The sequence below is a fragment of the Anomaloglossus baeobatrachus genome, chromosome 6, assembly GCF_048569485.1.
Source record: "Anomaloglossus baeobatrachus isolate aAnoBae1 chromosome 6, aAnoBae1.hap1, whole genome shotgun sequence".
NCBI lineage: Eukaryota > Metazoa > Chordata > Amphibia > Anura > Aromobatidae > Anomaloglossus > Anomaloglossus baeobatrachus.
The window spans coordinates 179481367-179499021 of record NC_134358.1 but is presented as its reverse complement, the minus strand read 5'-3'; the positions used below and the strand labels follow the sequence as shown (position 1 = coordinate 179499021).

Here is a 17655-nt window from a genome sequence, read left to right as displayed (position 1 = left end):
TCTGGCTGGTATTAAAATTGGGGGGGACCGCACGCCGGATTTTTTAATTATTTATTTATTTATTTTACTGCACAGTATAGACACGCCCACGGGCTGCTGTGATTGGGTGCAGTGACACAGCTGTCACTCAGCGTGTGGGCGTGTCTCACTGCAACCAATCATATTTGCCGGTGGGACAACTTCACAGCAGGGGCCAGGTCGCTGATAGGTTTCACACACTGCAATGTCGCTGGGGAGGTCGCTGTAACGTCACAAAACCGGTGACGTTACAGCGATGTCGTTTGCGATGTTGCAGTGTGTAAACCCAGCTTTAGGGTACTTTCACACTTGCGTTCAGCGCAGTCCATCACTATGGAGAATAGCGCAATCCGTTAACGCACTGCGCTATTCTCCATAGACTTGTATGGACGCACTGTAACACAAGTGTCAGCGTTGCATCTGCTGGACGACGCAGCGCCGTTATTGTGACGCTGCGCCGGGCGTAAGGAACGCAGCATGTAACTTTTTTGAGCGGCAGAAACCTTTATTTTTCACTGCACATGCTGTTTTTTTTCTTTTTTTCTTTTTTTTTTTTAATCACAGAAACTTTATTTTGTTTCTCAGTGGCCGAACGTTCAGCTGAGCGCCCGGCCGCCGGCATGTGAGAGCTCTCAGCTGAGTGCCCGGCCGCCGGCATGTGAGAGCTCTCAGCTGAGCGCCCGGCCGCCGGCATGTGAGAGCAATCAGAGCTGTGAGATGTGAGAGCAATCTGAGCACCCGGCCGCCGGGTGATCAGCTGATCGTTCACAATAGTCTAGTGGTAAAACAAAAGAAAGAAAAAAAAAAGCTTTCCGTTGTTTTGTACGATCCGTTGCATCCGTTGTGCCATTATATGCAACGCATCCGTTGCATCCATCACACAACGCAATGCAACAGATGCCGTTCTACGCAAGTGTGAAACTAGCCTTACATATTCAAGCTAATTAATTGCTGTTGCGAGATACCGTAAACGGCACATACATAAAATGTAATGATAAAGCCACATTTGTTACCTTGGTCCAGGATTAGGAACATTCCCGGCCTTTAGGTCATCAATGATACTTTCGATATCCTTTGGCAACAAATCTTCCTACAAAAGTGAGAGACATATCAAGAGAGTCCACAAATAAGCAAGAGTCCTTTAAAATTTCACAAATCTTTAAAAAAAAAACAACAAACATAGCCCAATATTCAAGATGCATGAAAATATATTAGTTGCACTTCTGTACTGCATTTCTCAGGGCGACACTGCACAGAACCTTTATAATGTACTTGAGAAAATATCTAGTTGATGATATAGGGGCATTTAAGCTAATTATATTTTTGAAATAAATATCCATTTTGCTCGCTGCAACCAATCTGACTTTTGCGAGAAAATTTACAAAAAGGAAAGTGATCAGATTGGTTACTTTTGGATGATTAAATTTTACACTACCAATTTAATAAAAGTAAAATAAAGTTAGAAAGGGCAACTTGTTTATAGACGCTAACCAAGATAGTGGTGACGTGTTATAAAATAATGTACTAAACATCCTTTAACCCCTTCAGCCCCCGGCCACTTTCAGTTTTTGTTTTTTGCTCCTTTTCTTCCGAGAGCCGTAACTTTTTTTATTTTTCCGTCAATCTTGCCATATGAGGGCTTGTTCTTTGCGGGATGAGTTGTACTTTTAAATGAAACCATAGCTTTTACCATATATTGTACTGGAAAACAGCAAAAAAATTCCAAGTGTGGAAAAACTGCAAAAAGAAGTGTGATCGCACAATAGTTTTTGGAATGTTTTATTCACAGTGTTCACCATATGGTAAAACTGATGTATCTATGTGATGCCTCAGGTCGGTGAGTTTGTAGACACCAAACATCTATAGGTTTACTTGTATCTAAGGGGTTAAAATAAATTCACAAGTTTGTCCAATAAAAATGGTGTACGTTTTGCGCCATTTTCCGAAACACGTAGCGTTCTCATTTTTTGGGATCCATGGCTCAGTGACTGCTTATTTTTTGCGTCTCGAGCTAACATTTTTAATGGTACCATTTTTGCGCAGATGCTACGTTTTGATCGCCTGTTATTGCATTTTGCGTAAAACATGCGGCGACCAAAAAACGTAATTTTGGCGTTTGGAATTTTTTTGCCACTACGCCGTATACTGATCAGATTAATTGATTTTATATTTTGATCGGGCATTTCTGAACGCGGCGATACCAAATCTGTGTATATTTATTTATTTTTTAACCCTTTAAATTTTCAGTGGGGTGAAAGGGGGGTGATTTGAACTTTTAGGTTTTTTCTTTTTTTTTTTCTTTTTTTTTTTATTTTACTAGTCCCCCTAGGGGGCTATAGCGATCAGCAATCCGATCGCTCTTATCTATCTGCTGATCACAGCTATACAGCTGTAAACAGCAGATTCAGTCACTTCCGGTTTCCCTCTGCTCCGTGCCGAGGAAAAACGAAAGTGAAACTTCGTAGTTGCAGGCATCATCACATGACCCTGTGCTACGATGGCAACCACCGAACGTCACGTGATCACTCACGTGACTTCCGGTGGGGGGCGGCGGTAAGTAAAAAAACATGGCCGCGCGCATATAGATCTCGCTGCCAGACTTTGGCAGCGAGATTTAAGGGGTTAAATGTTGCGAGTGGAAGCGATTCCACTCGCAACATGCAGGCACACATGTCAGCTGTTGAAAACAGCTGATGTGTGTCGACTGCCGCCGCCTGCCCGCGGCAGGGGGCGGGGCTTAACGGGACACGATCCTTGACGGATAGATCAGTCCAAGGTCGTGAAGGGGTTAAGCAACTCTGTCACCAGGTTTATACTCCCCAATGTAAGAGGCGGCATAGCAGGGACAGAGATCCTGATTCCACCAATGTGCCCTTTATTTGGCTTCTTGCTGTAGTTTTGATAACATCACTAACATGCTGCGGCTCTGCTACTCTTCTAAATGATGAGCTCTTTCTAACTACACCCATAATATTATTTGACAGCTTACTGCATGGACAGGCAGCTAATAAATAGTGTTGTGATAGCAGGAGGTAATCATTAAAGGGAATGTGACACCAGGGTTTTGCCACCTAATCTGAGTGCAGCTTAATGTAGAGGCAGAAATCCTGATTAAAGTGATGTGTCACTTACTGGTCTGCTCAGTGTAGTTTTCATAATCTACTGCTGATTAATCAGTGATGTTATCATTAGAGGACTACTTTGTGTGCTTGCCAGGTAGTCCAGCATATTCATGAGCTCTGTATAACTGCTAGAATTGCAGCAGAGAAAACATTGATTTTATCAAAATGACAGCAAGCATCTCAGTAAGTGACATTGCTGGAATCAGGGTCTCTGTCTCTACATTATGCTGTTCTCAGATGAGGGAGCAAAAACCTGCTGATAAATTCCCTTTAAAATTAGAAGACCTGCAGCAGATAGGGTTTTATCAAAACTACAGTAAGAAACCTAGTAACTGACAAACCATTGTAATCAGGATCTATACCCCTAAATTAAGCTGCTTCTCACATGGGGCAGAAAAAGGGACTCTTTCCAGGTTTTATAACAATTTGAATATTTTTTTTTTAATAAGATGCAATTTATTTTTAGGTTACTAAAATGGGAATTTCAATTACAGTGTTAAAAATGATATACCCGTTAAATCAACTTCTGACCTAATCTAACGCTGCTAAAGGGTATTAATAAGGTCTCTTACAGTGAAGCCTACAGCATCTGGCACATAGTAAAATACAGCCATTACATAAAGTTGAGCTTTTTCTAGAATTTAAGCTGATGGAATACATATAATTTTTTTAAACCATAAAGGGGCAATGCTTAAAAGGAATCTGTCAGCAGGTGTTTGCTACCTCATCTGAGAGCAGCATGATGTAGGTAAAGAGACCCTGAATCCATCGATCTATCACTTAGATTACTTGCTACAGCCGTTCTGATATAATCAAATGTTTTAGATTTAGCTGAGCTGAAAGCTGTTCCCACCAACACCATGGTCTCAATAGACATTGTACATTGACAGTGAGGTGTCAATTGGAGGAGGGAGCGTGCCGGACTGCCGTGCATGTGCCAGCTAGACCTAGCAATGATAATCACCAAGTGATAAAGCCTTTAGTTTAAGTAAAGAACAGCACACACCCTGATGATGGGTATAGTTGATATTTGTTTGGGTTTTTTTTTACTTCTACATCATGCTGATTAAATAGCAAAAACCTGTTGACAAATTCCCTTTAAAAAGTGGTCACAGCCCCAAAGAGCTTGCAGTACCAGTCATAGCCACTACACAGTGTATAGAGATGTGCCACATTCAATTAGTGGTCAGTGATATAAGAAATTGTATCCCACCAATCTAATATTGATGACATGGAAAACCCCTTTACTGAAGACAAGGACGCTAAAAGCAGCAGCTTGTGCCATTTCTAGCACGTATTGACAAGTAGGTATTATGGATTCAATCTATACTTTTATTTGATTTCCGGATTCTCCCCCCACAACAGTCATTACATTCACTAGCACAATTGTCTTTTAGAAGGAATGGTCTATCTCGTGTGCATATATATCCCCTCGTGTAAACACCATCTGCACGTCTAAAACCCTTAAAGTCTCACTGTATTGCAGCCAGATTAGCAGGTGGATTATCCAGCTAGCTACTCGGCAACAATCTCAATATAGATATATGTTCAGCAAACATTTGTAGATAAAGCCGTCCAGAATAACGAGACGAGAAGACTATTCAGAATGCTCCCATTATCAAACCCAGGCGCCTAGTGTGGGGACGCCAAGGGAAAAGAAAATTGAGGATCCAGCACGATTTTTCTTATTTAGGTAAAAAACATCAAGGCTTTATTTGAAAAGGTTAAAAATAGTAACAATGTGAAGACCTAGATAATGATAACAAAAAAGGGGGGGGTTTGTTATCATTATCTAGGTCTGTGTTTTTTTTTTATTAAACTGTCTGAAGGAAAATTTGCTTATAGCAATCAAAGAACAGATCCTGTTTTGTTAAAACCGTGCGGTGATTGGTTACTACAGGCAACAAAGACAGTTTTTCTTTTGGATAGTTGTGATAAATTGGGCCCATTCCCTATTTTCGGGTGCTAATGGGCTATTGTGTGCCCTTTGACTTTTTTTTGAACAACAGCCAATAACTCGGCATGAATTCAGTGACTTCTACACACATTTTTTACAGCGATATATTCCCTCCATTATAGCCATGGGTTAGGCGGCTCAGGATTCCTTCAATACTCATGGAGTGATTCTGATACATTGTAAAATACAGTATATACAGAGATTTTTGTACTAGTAATATACTCACGTAGTAATTGTCGTTAATTTGCACCATCGGTGCATTTACACAGGCGCCAAGACACTCGACTTCTGACAGTGTGAACATCTTATCAGGTGTGGTCTCCCCGACGTGTATTCCTAGGAACAGATGACACAGTCAGCCCGGATGACAGCTGCTACCGTTATACTGCCATCACATGGTACAAACAATATTATCAAGCGGTGTGTCACACAATAAATTAAAAAGTATATTCCTTACACATGTGGTGATCAAGATATATATGTCTCATTTTATAAAGCAGAGGAATTCTTCATTGCTATTCATTTGTTTGACAAGACCGGGATATTTTGGTTTTATTCATTTAATTTTCTTAGTTATATAATGCCATTTAATTCTACAACTCTTTCCAAATATCATCCTTGTCCCATTTAGAGCTCACAATCTAAACTTCCTACTAGTATATCTTTAGAGTGTGAGAGGAAAACACATGAAAACAAGGGGAGAACATACAAGTGGGATTTGAACCCAGGAACCCAGCGTTGCAAGGCTTGGTTTGCGGCGACTAGATGATAAACCAAAACAAACCCTTGACTTTAGCTTTTAAAAGAAAAAGAAAAAAAAATTGTACGTTTCTGCGTATGTCTTGCATATACCACATGTCATGAGCTCTGAAATATTTTTAATTTGTGCTCAATAAAGTTGAAAAACTATTTTACTGCCACCTGGATTTCCGTTCTCATTGCTGGATCCACTTCGCTGTTTTCATAACGTATGTATTTAAAATATATAATATATATATATATATATATATATATATATATATATTTATTATATATTTAACTGTCCAGTGTAATACACAATTTATACTTAAAGGCAAGAGTGGACGACCATTTTAAACAGATGTGTCAAGGACCTGAGGTTCTCCTTCAGTGTTTGTTAGGCTATGTGCGCACATGTGCATATTACATGCAGTTACGCTGCGATCTGCAGCGCAGCGTAACTGCATGCGTCCTGCGTCCCCTGCACAGTCTATGGAGATTGTGCAGGAGCCGTGCGCACGTGGCATATTAGAACGCAGCGATTCAGCTGCTGCCTGAATCGCTAAGTTCTAAGAAATGACATGTCACTTCTTCCGTGCGGTTTGCATGCTGTCATGCTGTCTATAGGGAGAGGCAGCATGCAGAGCGCACGTTCTCTTCCGGCACCATGCGCTTCAGAACGGAGCTTTTCAGCTGCGCTCTGAAGTGCACCTTTTAGGTGCGGTGCAGAGCGCACACGTGCGCACATAGCCTAAGTCCAGCCTTCCTCACACTGCACAGTTCTGTTCTCACAATGGCTGCAGATGGAGGAGTCTGGGGTCAGACCAGTCCAGCCTCTGCCAATTAAAAACAGCTTTCCAGTATGAAGTGTTCTACTGGAGGGTGGAGGGGGCTGATGGACAGGTCTGGTCACATGCGCCTCCATCAATTATTTTGTGGAGAACAGAGCTGTGTAGACTGAGGAAGACTGTACTACAAGTGAAGGAGGAAAACCTGTAATACAGAGCGTGCCTTGAAAACGTATTCATTCCCTGTGAACTTTTCCACATGTTTTTGAATTACACCTATAGGCTATGTGCCCACGGGGAAAGTGTCCTGCGGTTATATCTGCAGGACATTCCGCAGGAGCTCCCAGAAATCCGCAGCACAACTTTGTCTGTTTCAATGCTGCGGGTTGCATTGCGGAATGTCCTGCAGATATGCTACGGGCATTCTGCATTGAGGATACAGTACTATGGCTTCAGCACTGCATCCTCAATGCAGAACAAGTGCTGAGTGATCGGGGTGCTCATACTTGCCTCCATCACGCAGCACTTCACTTTCCGGCCGTGTCTGTCAGTGATTGCACTGTGCAGGAGAAGGTGGGCGACCCTGAACTAGCTCCGGCTGTCACATGACCGGAGCTTGTGCAGGCCCCGCCCACCACCTCCTGCTACTGGCTCCACCGTGCTCCTCTGCACTAGAGGAAGTGACTCCGGTGTCTGCTATCAAGGCAGGTAAGTATGGGACCCTGTGGAAAAATCCGCTGGAATAATAGACAAGCTGCAGATTTTCCGCAGGGAAATCCGCATTATTTCCACTGCAGAAAAAAACGCAGCATGGGCACAGCAGTTCCAAAACGCCATAGAGATGGCTGGGGACTCGCTGTACTGCGGATTTTTGAAAAATCCGCAGAAATTTCGCGAAAAAATAGCAGCAGATCCCGCAAATTTTCCACAGTGTGGGCACATAGCCATAATCTTGAATGTATTTTATGCAAGATACAAACACAAAGTAGAAAGTATTTGTGAAGGGTAGAGGTAATGATACAGTTTTCTAAAAAAAAAAAAAAAAAAAAAAATATATGTATATAACATGCATTTGTAACATAGCTGGAGAAATAGACATGAACCGCACATCCAAACATCATCAATTGATCTAATGCCACTAGGCAAAAAAAGATATACAGGATATGAGGTTCTTGGTTTAACATTCTGATCAGACTGTATGAAGCCCACGGTCACATCACAATGAACCTCTGAGTGGGTCCCTAACTTATTTGAAGCATTTGTATTGAGCCCCTGCAGTCTGATATCCCTAAATAAAATCCTTTGTCACCTATTGCCTCCAGAAGTCATCTAATTAGTATATTAACTCCACCTGCGTGTCATTTATTCTCAGTATAACTACACCTGTTCTGTGAAGTCTATAGAGGTTTGCTTGAGAACATTAGGGATCAAACAGCATCATGAAAACCAAAGAACATAGACAGGTCAGGAATAAAGTTGTGGAGAAAAGTAAAGCAGGGTTAGGTTATATATATATATATATAAAAAAAAAAAAAAAATAGCCAAAGCTCTTAACAAAAAAATCTCACAAAGCACTTCATCATCCAAAAATGGAAGGCGTATAGCAAACTGAAAACCTAAAAAGCCATGGGCGTTGCTGGCTACAATGTGGGGAAGGGGTTACAAACTTGTTGCAAATATTTTGGTCTTGTTCTTAGCTAACTGGGTTGTGGGAAAACATTGAGAAACTAATATGGGAGGCATTTACTATACGAGGTCCACTGAGCTTTAAACTTTGTGTTCGGGGTCTTATACAGGAAAGTAGGGGTTTCTCTTCAATACCACTGGCCATATGAAAAATACTTCAGACCAGAAACATTGTTGCTACACACTGGTTGGCAAGTGGTCCACGAGTGGTAGATAAGATAGTGCAGTGTTTAAATAATTAGTAGAACTTTTTTTCAGCTAAATGCAAAACGCTACATATGGCGGAAAACTAACAGTGCACATTACCCTGAAAACACCACCCCCACTGTCACACAGGGTGGTGGCAGCATCATGCTGTGGGGAGGCTTTTCATCAGCAGGGACAGTGAAGCTGGTCAGAGTTGATAGATAGATAGAAAGATGGATGGAGCCAAATACAGGGCAATCCTGATGGAAAATCTTTTAGAGGCTGTAAAAGACTTGAGACTGAGGCATAGCTTCACCTTCCAGCAGGTGAATGACCCTAAACATACTGCCAGAAATACCATGGAATGGTTTAGATCAAAGCATATTCATGTGTTTGAATGGCCGAATCACAGCCCAAAGCTAAATCTCATGGATAATCTGTGGCAAGACTTGAAAATTGCTGTGTACAGACACACTCCATTCAAACTCACTGATCTAGAGCTATTTTGCAAAGAAGAATGAGCAAAAATTTCAGACGCTAGATGTGCAAAGCTGGTAAAGATATACCCCAAGAGACTTGCAGCAGTAATTCCAGCGAAAAATTAATCCTACAAAGAATTGACTCTGGCTTGATACAAGTGAAAGTCACAATTTAAAGATTAATATTTGAAAAACATTTAGAATACCGTGTATCATTTACTGAACACAAATACTTGCTACTTTCTGTTGGTAAATCACATAAAATACATTTCAGTTTGTGGGTGTAATGTGGAAACGTTCACAGGGCATGAATACTTTTTCAAGGCACTGTATACGTTAGCAAGTGCCACAAAGTTGCCAAAATAAAAAAAGTGGACAAACTCTTGAAAAAGGGATCAAATCTTTGCACCCAGCCTCCGGGTTTGCTGTGGGGCAGTGTACTCCTGATGACTGGCAGTCCAGACCAGAGGTATGGTAGTGCTGCTGGTGTGGACTGTGTGCTCTCTGCTGCAGAGGTGGCTGGTTACCTAGGTAACAAACAGTAAACTATAGAAATACTTATCCCTCCATTTTTAAGAGCAGGCAGGGTATTTAAACTATGAGGCAAAATTGCTTGTTTTTCCAAGAAATTTCAAATCATTTAAGAAGTTGTGACAACCCTTTTAAGATTTCACATATACAGTGAATAGACTGGTTATGTTTTAAAAATTAAAAAAAAAAATAAAAATGTGCGTACCAAGTTTCTTTTGGATCGCTTCCAGTATGGAATCCGAATCTCTGAGCATACAGGGTGTAGTCGTACAAATCTGAATGTGGTATTTTCCTACAGGCTTCCTGTTGAACATCGTATAGAAGGTTGCCACTTCATAGACTCTCATGGACGGCATGTCCAGGACTTCGGCTACCTGAAAACACAGCATTTACTGTCAAAACAAACCTTTCTATTGTAGCAGCCTCCATAAAGTCATAAACGGTTGTCATTTTGCATTTTTAAAGACAAAAATGTATCAGTTGTGTCTGCATCTGCTTATGTTAATTGCTGGAGCAATGGATCACGGTGGTCTTCAGGACATCACTGACACTGAAGCTGAGCAAGGTTTTCCAACAACTACAATATAAAGTCAGGAAGTATATATGCAGCTGTATATTAACTATTACATATGGATATTAATTTATATATGTGTCAGTGACTGCCAATAATGTATATACATGGTGCAGTAATGAAAGTGATCCAGTATGCTGTCAAATAGCTGAAGCAAAGGCATCAAAGCAATACAAAAATGGCACTCGTTATGCCCCTGGTATTTTAGACATACAACTCAGCAGAATTTCTTCATGCCTGTGCTTTACAGAGCAAATACAACGTGTGAACCTAGATTTGACCGGCTGCATTGTTTTATAAAAAATACATACTGTTACAATAAAAACCTTCTCAGACTGTATTCACATCTGGTTCTTTTAGGCATATCGGAGGCGCACGCCAGAAATATTCCCCGACCAACACTTAATGGGAAACTATCAAGTGCAATAGGCACCCAGAACCACGAGCAGTTCTGGGTGCATATTGCTAATCCCTGCCTAACTGTCCCTGTATAAACTAGTATAGTTAGAGATCTTTAGAAAGAGTATTTCTAAAGAACCTTTATCATATGCTAATGAGGACAGGGACTAGTCCTAGGGGCGTTATATCCCCTGACTAGCCGCCCTCTTAGCATGTTAGCACGCCCACAGGGGCATACTAACATGCTATTCAATGCAGTATCACCAGCGGTGCTGCACATACCTGTGTTCGCTGTGACTGCACATCTGAATGCCGGGCACTTCCAGTCATGCGCAGTAGACCTCTCTGAAGCCAGGACGCGTACGCCCTGATTCATACTGCACATTACCAGAAGTGCCCGGCATTCAGAAGCGCGAACACAGGTACGCGTGTCACTGCTCGTGATGCTGAATTGAACAGCACGTTAGCACGCCCACAGGGGCGTACTAACATGCTAAGAGGGCTGTTAATCAGGGGATATAACGCCCTTGGGACTAGTCCTTGCGCTCATTAGCATAAGATAAAAGATCATTACAAATACTTTTTCTAAATACCTCTTTATCTATGCTAGTGTATACAGGGACAGTTAGGCAGGGATTAGCAATATACACCCAGAACTGCGCGTGGTGCCCTTAGACCCATTTGACATGACCATGGGAATACCCCCAGCATATACCTATGATGTATATGACAATCAAAAAGAACAAAAAGATAAATGGGCAACATACTGTAATGCAAAAGTAGATTCAGGTCCCCTAGGGTGAACTAAAGACTTTAGACTTCCCAAACAAGCCATTTTTATTTTTAATTTTCCTGCTTTGATTTAGTCCTGCCTTTCTTTCAAGAGCCCAAACTTTCTTTTATTACTCCATCCACATAGTTGTATAAGGGCTTGTTTCTTTTTGGGAGAATAAAAAAAAAAAAAAAAAAAGAAGATTGTATTGCCAATTTTTTTTTTACAATCGCAACATTTTAATTTTTCAATGGTTTACGCTGCCAACTAATGACTTGTTTTTTTCCGTAGTTAGCTGACGTTTTTAATCAATACCATTTTTTTGGATACATATGACAATTTGATTGCTTCTTATTGCTGTCGCGGCAACGAAAAAATTGCAGTACTGGAATCTCGAATTCCTTTTCATTATGACATTTACTGACCGGTTACTTGTACAGGTGGCAAAACCACGTGCATACTGTTTGTCCCCTTAGGAGACTTGAACCTGCACTAAGCCGATCATTCATATGATACACTGCAATACCAGTAAAATAGTAAAAATCACAGTCTCCTATGAACATCGTAGCTCTGTCAGTACAAGCACAGGACACCTCAGCACCACGTGATCGCGGGGAAGCTGATTGGTGTGTGGAACGGCGCTCCTGGAGGTGTACATCATGTCAGAAAGGAAAAAGTTTTTTTAAAAAAACAAGCTCCTTTGGATTTTTTGCATTTGTATAAGTCTGAACTACCAAGATATAGAATTAAAGTAAGGGTGTCGCGTTTTTTTATTTTTGTATTAATAATAGGGATTATAAAATCAAGTATTTTTAATACAAAATTAAAATCACTGTTTACTTAGTTTTTATTTAATTCTAGTTTTACTGAAGCACTGGGGGCTGCCATCTTGGATTTGGTGTTTGTAACGACAGTTACTTACCTCCTTTATGGCAGGCCCCTGGGCATAGAAGACAGTGGTCGGATTCCGACCCTAAATTGTAACACTAGAGAAGGCGTCTGCTGTGAAATGGATGTGCCCCCTGGGCTGTCCAGATCACAGCAGAGGGAGCAGATCAGCGCCATCTTCGTGGAGAACACAGCGTATGCGGTGTGCTCCACTTTCCCCCTGTCACCCGCTGGGATGGATGGGGCGAGTACCGACGCCAGGCAATGGTGATTGCACAGTTACTGATCCTGGCATGCTGCTCCCCCACTCTGCCGTTCAAAACCTGTTCCGCCATGCCGCTCACACCACCGCCGCTCACCACGGGCCTCCGTCCGCTGCTCGTACTGTGATCGCTGACAGGACATCCTGCCGGGGGCGCAAGTCTGAGGTGAGTGTATGCGGCTGGGAGCGGTGATCTGCAGCCTTAGCGGCACTGCACTACAGATCACCCCTCCTTGTCGCATGCCACCTCGGACCGCCGATCCTGGCCGGCAGCACAGTATATGGGGGCACGGGATACAGTGAGGCATAGGGAGACAGCCAGCAGCGGGGCATAGGGATACAGTGGTGCACTATGCAGCTGTCCTCGGTGAAACTTTAGACATATCAGTTTGCGGCCAACAACAAAATGGCTCCACACTGTGTCACTAAACTTCATTCTCTTATCCTTTTGGAAGCACCCAGATTGGGACAGGGAGGTGTGACATCAACACAGGAGAGCAGATTCTGCCCACTTTTACTGCAGCTGTAATGTGAGCTACTTCTACAGTAAGATTCCTGCAGCTGCTCCCCCTAGTCTTTAACCCCTTCAGCCCCCGGGCACTTTCCGTTTTTGCGTTTTTGTTTTTTGCTTCCCTTCTTCCGAGAGGCGTAACTTTTTTATTTTTCCATCAATCTTGCCATATGAGGGCTTGTTTTTTGCGGGACGAATTGTACTTTTAAATGAAACCATAAGTTTTACCATATCGTGTACTGGAAAACGGCAAAAAAAATTCCAAGTGCGGAAAAATTGCAAAAAAAGTGTGATCGTACAATAGTTTTTGGGATATTTTATTCACTGTGTTCACTATATGGTAAAACTGAGGTATCTATGTGATGCCTCAGGTCAGTGCGAGTTTGTAGACACCAAACATGTATAGGTTTACTTGTATCTAAGGGGTTAAAAAAAATTCACAAGCTTGTCCAAAAAAAGTGGCGCACGTTTTGCGCCATTTTCCAAAACCAATAGCGTTCTCATTTTTCGGGATCTGAGGCTCAGTGATGGCTTATTTTTTGCGTCTCGACCTGACATTTTTAACGGTACCATTTTTGCGCAGATGCTACGTTTTGTTCGCGTTATTGCATTTTGCGCAAAATTTGCGGCGACCAAAAAACGTAATTTTGGCGTTTGGAATTTTTTTGCCGCTACGCCGTTTACTGATCAGATTCATTGATTTTATATTTTGATAGATCGGGCATTTCTGAACGCGGCGATACCAAATATGTGTGTATTTTTTATTTTTTTAACCCTTTAATTTTCAATGGGGTGAAAGGGGGGTGATTTGAACTTTTATTTTTTTTTATTTTTTTTAAATTTTTTTTTACTTTTTTTACTTTTTTTTTATTTTACTAGTCCCCCTAGGGGGCTATAGCGATCAGCAATCCGATCGCTCTGCTACAGAGCTGAGAACTGCAGATTTGCTGCTTTACTTTCAATGCCGGCTGTATTCCGGCATTGAGAGGAAGTGAGTCATGTTAGCTCCAGGCGTCATCACATGACCCTGTGCTACCATGGCAACCACCGAAAGTCACATGATCATGTCACGTGACTTCCGGTGGGGGCGGGGTAAGTGACTGTCATGGCGGCGCCCATATACATATCGCTGCCAGATGTTTGCAGCGAAATGTAAGGGGTTAATGGCCGCTAGCAGGCACACATGTCAGCTGTTGATAACAGCTGATATGTGCGCGGATCGGGGCGGGGCTTACCGGCACACGATCCATGACGTACCCAGTACGTCATGGGTCGTTAAGGGGTTAAGAGTGGAAAATATGAAACTTAATTTTTATTTTTTTTTTTTTAATTAAACACAGATAACATTATTTAAACAACATTAAAACATTAATACTTTATATTTTCTCAGTTATTGGAGAGAAAAAAAAAATATTTTGACAACACCTTCCCTTTAACCCTTATGGCAGATGACGTGGGTGTAGGTAGGGAGAAGCCAAAACATATCACTAAAATAAGATCAAAAAGTCGCATGTAACCCAAAGTGATAAAAACTGTAGCTGTTTGAAAAATGGGAAAAAAAAATCAGCTTGCTTTTAATTATACTGTACTTCCATAGAGTTTTTGCTCTTATCCCGTACGTCGATTCTACCTAGTTAGGCAGCGTCTCCCATAATTTACTGAGAAGTCCTTGGTTGTGGGCTTTGTCCCCGTCCTCTAATTGGCTGCATGTTCCCATATGTACCTCACTTTAATACAAAAACAAACCTAATAAAACCTTTTCCACAATGACTTTGTACAAAGAGGCATGGCTCGCTCCTTGAACACATAATTCTTTGGATACTGCTAATCATACCTTGTTCATAGCAGAGATAGGCAACCATCCGTGCTGTCTCTGTGCCAAATCAAGCACTGGGATTACAGCTGCTGCTTTGTGCCCTTCTGGGTAGTTGCCAATTATTGCTTCTATTCTCTGAAAAAAAGAAATAAATAATAAAATGGTAAAATATAAATCTCTCCAGTGTCACAGAAGCCCAGAATGAAAAGCAAAGCAATTTAGATACAGGCTGTGCAGCCGCTAATGGGGTTATATAAAAGCCAGCGTCTGAGTGCTCTAATGTTACATAACCCAAAGTGCACACAACGTACCTTGTAATTTTCTGCACTGAACTCGAAGGGAGTATCCGGGTTGTTCTCAGGGGTATCTCTGTGCTGCAATGAACAAATGAGAAGAACATCTAAGGGCCAGGAGAGAATGATGCATATTTATAAATATGGCTGATACAGAAGGCCTCTCATCAAGGCAGTTACCTATGTTTTCTTTGGTTTACAGGCTGCCACATCTTTCTAATTAATGCAAGTATCTACTGAGCTAAATAAAAGACTTACTGGACCGTAATTTATAAACTATACCATGTGTCGTATGGGGCCAGCACAACAGAAATCATTTCCTAAATGATCAGGTAGAACAGTGAAAACACTGACTGATGTCAGGACTATTGCTGCTTGGGGGTGACACAGCGCAATCATAAAGTCAAGGCGGAGTTAAAGGGGTATTCCAATCTCCAAGATCCTATATGTAGAAGGTGTAATAATAATAATATTCACAAATACCTCCAATTAGAAATGTAGTATAGTTCTCCTGATATAGCCATGTCACTTATCTTAGGTATCTATGGTTACGACCACTAGCACTGAGTGGTTGTAACCATGGATACCTAAGTTGTAATGCCCTGCACATGAGAAGTGTGATATAGCTATCAGGAGAACTATACTACATTTCTAATTGGATGTATTTGCCAATATTAGTATTATTACACCTACTACATATTGAGATAGTTGGAGATGGGAATACCCCTTTAAGAAAATGGGTGACTGAGGAGAGACCGGCCCAGGAGTAGGCAGAGAGGACACCAGCGTAGACTGCCGCTTCCCCGAAGGATCACACAATGTCTTGGCTTACTAATCAGCATGTGAATCAGCAAAGTCTACGTCCAATAGAACATCACTGGTCAAAGGGATGAGAAATAAGTATCGTGTGTGTCAGGTATGCGCTCTGCTGCCTGTGTCTCCATTGGTTAAAGCATACACTGAGTTTTTCTTCAACCTCACAAACTATATAATATATATGTAATGTACTTCTTCAGCTGCTCCTCTGAATATGGACACAACTCATCATTGCATTTTTATCAGTTTGGCCAGATGGAAATAATTGTTCTGATAGTAAATGTTGTGTTTTCTGCTATCCGAAGTCTCCGAGATGTGGTCATTACAATGTATAAAGCGGCTGCACAGACAGTTTTAAAATCCAAGGCAAAAAAAACAAAAAACAAAACAGTACATTGTATCTCCATTTTCATTCATTGATTTTAGTCTCCCATGGTAGCAGCTATTAATCTGAGCGTGGTACCTGAGCCCCATGTCACTCGTCACACAGGATGAGATGCACTAAACAGCAACAGTTCCCTTATATCAGCATCTAAACCTGGCCATAGCATCAGATTAAAGTCAAATCTAACCAACCCTGATAGATAGTTGATAATGCCAACAAAATTAACATGTATGAGGGTGTATAGGATTCTCCTGTACGTGGTCAAGTGCTGGGGAGTGATTATAGCGCTCTCCCTGCACCACCCCGATGACTAGAAGCAAGCAGCAACAGGGAGGGGAAAAGTAGATTTATCCCTGTAACTGCAGCTCCAGAACTTCATTTAAATGCTATTTACTTGCACATAAACTACATCTGCAGGTAAATAGAGTTTCTGCATATGACTGGTTTTCTTCAGGGTATGTGCACGCAACATCTTTTTGAAGGCAGATGCCGAAAGGTGCCCGAAAAATCACTAACTAAATACTCCAAAAAACAAACATATGCATGTAAAAATGGCCTACTGTACACATGTTCAGTTTTAGGCTATGTGTGCACGCTGAGTATTTGGTGCAGAAATTGAGCCATGCGGTACGTTTGTGACATACGTTTTCCATAATGATGACAAATGGGTGCAAGGGCTGAAAAATGCAGGCAAAAGCGCACCAAGAATTGACAATTGTTTTCTGCACAAAATCTGCAAGGAAAAAATAAGCAACATATGCATAACACTTCAAAATTCTCATTGCTTTCTAAGGATAGGCACACAGATTTGTGACAAATCTTCCCCAAAAAAACGCATAAAAAATATGTAGTGTGCACACATGGCCTTAAGTGTCTTACCTGCTTCAGGTTTACCAAAGATGCCAAGTTGTAAATAATGTGAGCTGATCGTTCTTCAGGGGTATTAAGAGTACATGCCCACGATCAGTGTTTGCAGCTTTTTGGATGTAGCATGCTTCAGCTGCGTCCAAACCGCTGCAGTGTACAGTACAAGCACAGTGGATGGAATTTCTAGAAATCCTGTGCCCACTGTGCTTGTTTTTTTACGCAGCAAACACTGACCTACGGTGCGCCTTTCCAGACCGCAGCATGCCAATTGTTTGCTGTGGATTTGCATGCGCTGTCCGTAGAGAGAACACAAGCGAGAGATCACAGCGCAGTGAACCCTGATAGTGGGTACAAGCAGCTGCAGGCTCCTGCGGAGGAGACTCGCGGACCCGCAGATCAAGACTCGCTGTGTCCAGAATGCAGCGAGTCCTGATCGTGGGCACATACCCTTACACTCTGAAAACAGTCTATACTTCAACAAGATGCCCAGGTCTCTTTTTCAGTGTTTTTACTAGTCATCATTTCATTGTTGAATCGATCACAGCTGCAGAGGAGAGGGAGGAATTAATC

At 41.7% G+C, this 17655-nt stretch overlaps 1 protein-coding gene across 1 annotated transcript in view; it reads right to left on the bottom strand.

The window, feature by feature from the left end:
- NDUFV2 (NADH:ubiquinone oxidoreductase core subunit V2) overlaps positions 1-17655 on the bottom strand; it is a 54563-nt gene that overhangs the window by 3436 nt on the left and 33472 nt on the right. Inside the window, exons 3-7 of the mRNA XM_075316398.1 lie at positions 15036-15098; positions 14743-14859; positions 9711-9879; positions 5324-5433; positions 1032-1108 (exon numbers count right to left, since the gene is read on the bottom strand). Coding sequence (XP_075172513.1) covers positions 1032-1108; positions 5324-5433; positions 9711-9879; positions 14743-14859; positions 15036-15098 — 536 coding nt within the window. The remainder of the gene's footprint in view (positions 1-1031; positions 1109-5323; positions 5434-9710; positions 9880-14742; positions 14860-15035; positions 15099-17655) is intronic.